This window comes from Myotis davidii, unplaced genomic scaffold (genome assembly GCF_000327345.1).
Source record: "Myotis davidii unplaced genomic scaffold, ASM32734v1 scaffold556, whole genome shotgun sequence".
Lineage (NCBI taxonomy): Eukaryota > Metazoa > Chordata > Mammalia > Chiroptera > Vespertilionidae > Myotis > Myotis davidii.
The window spans coordinates 93,821-99,825 of record NW_006287671.1 but is presented as its reverse complement, the minus strand read 5'-3'; the positions used below and the strand labels follow the sequence as shown (position 1 = coordinate 99,825).

Here is a 6,005-nt window from a genome sequence, read left to right as displayed (position 1 = left end):
GAGAGTTAGAAACATCGATGAGAGAGAAACATCAATCAGCTGCCTCCTGCACACTCCCCACTGGGGATGTGCCCGCAAACAAGGTACATGCCCTTGACCGCAATCGAACCTAGGACCCTTGAGTCCGCAGGCCGACGCTCTGTCCGCTGAGCCAAACCGGTTAGGGCAAGGATATATGATTTTTTAAATATGTAAAAGAAATATTTCTTGCTTAAAGAAATGTAAAAAGTGAGAATATTAATTGATAAAAGCTTATTCTCAATAATGGATTAAAAATGGCTACCAGTAAATAAAATTTGTGTCCATACTCCATACTGTAAATAATCCAACTAGAAGAATTTGATATAGGATCATTACATGAAAAATACAGTACATTAGAGTACATGTATTCTGTCATTTATAATATAAATGTAAAAACAGTCAATTCTGTTATAATGCAACATGTGTTCCTTAAATTCACCAATATTTGCAAAATCACACAGATAAAACCATAAGGCCTATGGAGGAGATGGGCTTAGAAGCATACAACACTCAAAAACTTAATCAGTGATACATTAAAAAAAGATGGGAATCTACCTAGCCAGTGTGGTTCAGTGGTTGTGCACTGACCTATGAACCAGGAGGTCATGGTTTGATTCCCGGTCAGGGCATGTGCCCAGGTTAGGGGATCAATCCCCAGTGTGGGGTGTGAAGGAGGCAGTCTATCAGTGATACTCTCTTATCTTTGATGTTTCTACCTATCTTTCTCCCTCTCCCTGCCTCTCTGAAATAAAATATATATATATATTTTAAAACATTTAAAACAAGATGGGAATCTAATAAAAATAGTATAACAGTTTTATATATGTTAAAAATGGTTAAACACAACCTAGTTTGCTTGTAGAAGTAGGCTTCAGAGAGTAATAACTTGTGTGTTACTGTTAAGTTATGGAAGACTTGAAAATCGGTGAACTGAACTGAGATAGGTGGTAGATTATTTTGATTGTGTGCATGGGTGCAGTTTTCTATGTTCACACAATTGAGCTTAAGCAAATACAAAATTCCTGTTGTGTTCAAATTGTTCCTAATATATCAGTGTCATTGAAACAAGCATTATAGGAGAAGAGACTATAATTAAAGTATTACATAATTATTAAAAAGTCACTCTTTCTTAGTTGTGTGTGTGTTTAATTATGAAGATGGAGGAGTAGAAAGGGTAATTCATAAACGTTCCCAAGTTGATTCTTGAAAGATTGATACGTTTCTAGATACGTTACACACCTTATTGCATATCATATTAAACTATGAAAAATAAATTTGATTTACAGTATTATATTGGTAGAGTTGTAGTGATATTGGTACTCAAAAAAACTTAAACATTTCTTCTCTTACAAATTTTATTATAGTTTTACCTCTTTAACCTCTCTTGTTTTTCTTTTCCTTAGCTTGTTTTTAAAGTTGAGGAGTTAGCTTTTCATTCTGTAGCCATTATACCATGGGGTTTATTGGCCATGTGCAGATTTTTAATGCTTAAAGGAAACTAAGGGGCTAAAATATAGATCTCTTACTTCCCCAAAGAAGGAAAAAACCTCTAGACAAACGAATAGTTCTGAGAGACCACAGATGTTATATGATCAGATATGATCATATGAGCTATGTTTATTTGACAGTGCTTTATTGGTATGAAACATGAGATGTAAATAATTTCTGTGGGCGTATATGGTCACCCTGACAATTTAAGAAAACAAAATAGAAATGTTCTATATTTTTTTAATCTTAAAGATTAATCAAAAAAAGATTAGTCAAGGTGTTTAAAGTTTTCTCTCTATGTGAAATTTATTTTCTTGTGTATTTGTCCTCTTTACTGTAGATGGATAAACTTACTCTTTCATCATATCTGTACAATTAATTTTCAGCACTACAGAAAATTTAAAATTTCCAAGAATATGATAATATATTATCAGAATTTCCAATGAAAACTAAGAACTATATAGGATCAAGGAATACATTCATTGAATAGGAGGACAATTAATCTTTGCCTGACTGCATTGCTATTTTGGGTCACTAAAGTACTGTAAAAGCATTGAAGTGATTGACAAAATTAATTATACTACTATTCCCGCCCCCCCTTTTTTGTCAGTGAAAGATAAAGCAGAAATACTTCTGCAAGTTGATGAATCACAAAGTATCAAGAATGAACTGACTGTACAGGTAAGGAAAACTATACAAGACTGATATTCTTAGGCTGTTCTTTAGTCTTGAATTGTGAAACTTGACTAAACAAAAATATAGTCCATCAACACTGCAAGAAAGTGATATAAATTGGTGAACACACAATACAGTATACAGATAATGTATTAAGAATTGTATACCTGAAGCCTATATAATTTTATTTAAAGTGTCATCCTAATAAATTGAATAAAAAAGAAAGTGATATAAATTATTACTATATATTAGCAAATGAATGAAGGTTCTATTTACTGTTTAAGGGAGGTAGTTATGTCCTGAAGACTAGGTGAAGATAAGGTTGTATTTTAGTTGATGTGGACTATGAATATAGAGATAGAAAGGGCAGATAGAACTTACCCTACCCTTGGGCTTGATTTTCTGCCCTGCCCATTCTTAATCCATGGTCTTAGAACAGTGAGCTTGTCCTATGTATCTCTAATATATAGCTAAGTGCCTAATTGAAATTGGGGTGGTGAGGAAGGGTTCTCTTCTGATGCTCAATTTATCCAGTAGTCAAAAATTATTATTGTGAATAAGTGTTAAGAATTAAGGTTATTATATGTCTGATGCCAGATGGCAGGTACTGGAAATATTGAGGGGAACACTTTGTAAAGTATATGATTGTCTAACCATTATGCTTTACACATCTGAAAAGAATACAAAATTATTTTGAATGTAAAAAAAATACACAAAGCTAAAAATAAAAATGAATTAAGAGTATTTGCCTAAAAAACAAAAAATGTCTTTTTAAAAAATTGAATATTTGGTTATAGGTGACTTCACTTCATGCTGCGTTAGAACAAGAAAGATCTAAAGTGAAAGTATTACAAGCAGAATTAGCCAAATATCAGGTATGCTTTTATAATTCTGAAAGTGTTTTCATCACAAATAATACATTTGAAATATATACTGTTTGAGAATAAGTGGACTATTTTTTTCTTAGGCCAAAATTTATTCACCAGAAATATTAACAGTTTTATATAATTTACATTTTAGAAAATGTTAAGGTTTTTCTAGATATTGATATTTGCAGCATAACTAAAGTATTTCAGAAAAAATTCTTGATACTACATAAATGATGCAGCATACATGCCATTGACTTATATCGAAGGAAAGCACATAATGACATTTGCCCCATTATATAATAAGTTTAATCATTTGTGTACAGCAGTATCTTTTAGATGTGTTTACTGTAAAGGTATATTTATAAATTAATAAATTATATAAATTATATGTGGAGTGATACTTTGAGATTGTGTGACGAGATCCTTTTTACCCAATGGTTTAGCATCCATTGATATTTGTAGCAAAATAGTGATTTTTTTAATTCTGTAAGTTCTTCTACATTCACAAACTTGCATTCAGCATTTTATTTAGGGTGAAGTAATAAAAAATGTTAATGGTTTGTTTTAGTATATATGTATCTGTATATATATATAAACACATATATTTATTTATATGTATGTATGGGTTTCTAAGTCATGATATAAAAAATTAATGTGAAGTCATAGTAAAAAAAAAAAGGAAAGCCATTGATGGCCTAGAGAACATAAAAGTTATTTAGCCCCAGCTTTGACATCTTATCAGTCTGGGAATGAGAATTTGCCTGGGAGGCTTTGAAAATGATTCTCAAATATTTTGTGCATTTAAGAAGAAATCTTGCCCTGACTGGTTTGGCTCAGTGGATAGAGTGTCGGCCTGTGGACTGAAAGGTCCCAGGTTCGATTCCAGTCAAGGGCATGTACCTTGGTTGCGGGCACATCCCCAATGGGGGATGTGCAGGAGGCAGCTGATCGATGTTTCTCTCTCATATATGTTTCTAACTCTCTATGCCTCTCCCTTCCTCTCTGTAAAAAAATCAATAAAAATATATTTTAAAAAATATTTAACAACAACAACAAAAAGAAATCTTGTTGAGAAGCAAGGTAAGAGTTTTAAGCTGTATAACATTGATACCTATGTGAAGTTGGGATCTACTTTATAGAAACACTTTTGAAAAATTTATTTTTACTTTTCTGCTATCAAGAAATAAATTTTGTTTTTAAGATGAGATTACACATTTCAGGTCCCAGATAACCTCTTTATACTTATTTTCTCTGAATGAATCCTTGGAAAACTTTTATCTGGTCAGGAATGAATAACAGCATTTTCACACTTGATTTTTTTTTTTAAATGAAGGTTGATATAGAAATGTTTTTGATCACTAAGGGAAAAGTTATAGGCAGTGAAGAGATGAGAAAAATACAGAGAAGCTGCCACCATTATTAAATAGGCCTGGGTTTCATGTGCCCCTAACATAATCACCATTTAAGAAATGCACTTTTCACAGACAAGTAGTTCCCAGACTTAGCTGATCATCAGAATCACTTGAGAGCTTTTTGAATTACAGTTAGTTTGGCCCAGTCCTGGTAATAGTGAATAAATAGATCTGGGACAAAGTTTAGACATCAGAATTTGATAAATATTACTGCTCACGTGATTCTAGTCAATTAACTTGGATACACTGCCATAGTTTATAAAAGATGGAGAGAAAAAAATTATAAAATTGTAAGGCAAATACATCAAATCATTTTTGTGGTTAAAATGAAGAGGGGTACGTAGAGTAGTTATGGGTGACTTTAATTTTCTTCTTTGTACGTTTGTACTTTCCATATTTCTACAATTAGTATTTACTTTTAATAAAGCAGAAAATGTTATGTTAATTCATGTAAAATACTTCTTGTCTTTTAAGCTGCCTTTCTCTTTTCTTGGCCCTAGTCAAATTGGAGCAGATTAAATACAGATGTATATATATATATGTCACTGAGCAATATGAAAAGTATAGTCTACTTTTCAAACCAGTGGTGAACAAAATCATACTTCTAATGCTGTTGTCTGGTAAGAAGACTAGACAAAACTTGCATTAGAAATTGAACTACCCAAAAGGGATCATATGGAATAAATTGTGTTAGTATTGATTAAAATTTTTATTTAAAAAAAAAAAAGCTGGGACAGTCTAAAAGAGCTCTAAAAAAAGTAACATAATTGGTGAACTTACTAAATCTAGACTAGTTCAAAGAGGGGTAACTTTTCTACAACTACTTTAACCATTTGTAAAAATAACTCTATAAAATAATTTAGTAGTATGCATATTCAAATACGCAACAAATTCAAAAAATGCTTCCTTCTCATACTCAAAATGCCTTTGGTTTCATATATTCTTAAGATGAAAATGGCCCCAAAATGGTATTTTCTAAATAATTTGCCCTATTTTTCTTTACAGGGTGGCAGAAAAGGGAAAAGAAACTCTGAATTCGACCAGTGTAGGTGATTCCATTAGCCTTTGAGGTCAACACAAAAATTAAAACTTTCAGGGTTTTGCAAAAATGTATATATTTAATGCTGTGCAACTGCTAAGCTATGCAGTTTTTGTTGAAGAAATATGTAAAACAATTAGCTTACTAACAGTCTATAATTTTTTGTCCTTTTGGCTTAAAGTGAAAAGAAGAAAAACAGAATTCCAGCAGAACACAATGGTTATTGTTTACTATCCATACTTCTTATCACTTTAGTTTTTCATCAGTCAATAAAATTAATTTACTCTTCCATTAATATGTTTGATGTTTTAAGTTTCAGAAACAATGTGAACATATTTTTGCTTATAGCACAACCAGTTAGTTGGATTGTTAAGTTCAGTGAATATTTCTCAGCACTTTCTGCATGCTAAACCTATGGGACATACAAGATGAGTGAAAAATGGTTGATATAATAGGTTTACTGCCTACTATAAACGATTGGGGTTCCCTAAGCTCAGAACT

At 31.7% G+C, this 6,005-nt stretch overlaps 1 protein-coding gene across 5 annotated transcripts in view; it reads left to right on the top strand.

Moving 5' to 3' along the window:
• The window catches only part of GKAP1 (G kinase anchoring protein 1), a 67,045-nt gene extending 61,246 nt beyond the window's left edge, over nucleotides 1–5,799 (top strand). For 3 of the 5 annotated variants that reach the window (XM_015561143.1, XM_015561141.1, XM_015561142.1), the window contains 4 exons: nucleotides 2,120–2,190; nucleotides 2,982–3,059; nucleotides 4,966–5,085; nucleotides 5,471–5,799. In XM_015561143.1, the coding sequence (XP_015416629.1) occupies nucleotides 2,120–2,190; nucleotides 2,982–3,059; nucleotides 4,966–5,055 (239 nt within the window). In that variant the 3' untranslated portion in view covers nucleotides 5,056–5,085; nucleotides 5,471–5,799. The remainder of the gene's footprint in view (nucleotides 1–2,119; nucleotides 2,191–2,981; nucleotides 3,060–4,965; nucleotides 5,086–5,470) is intronic. The other 2 variants (XM_006759471.2, XM_006759472.2) reach the window with 1 other exon arrangement.
• The last annotated feature ends 206 nt before the right edge of the window (nucleotides 5,800–6,005 follow it).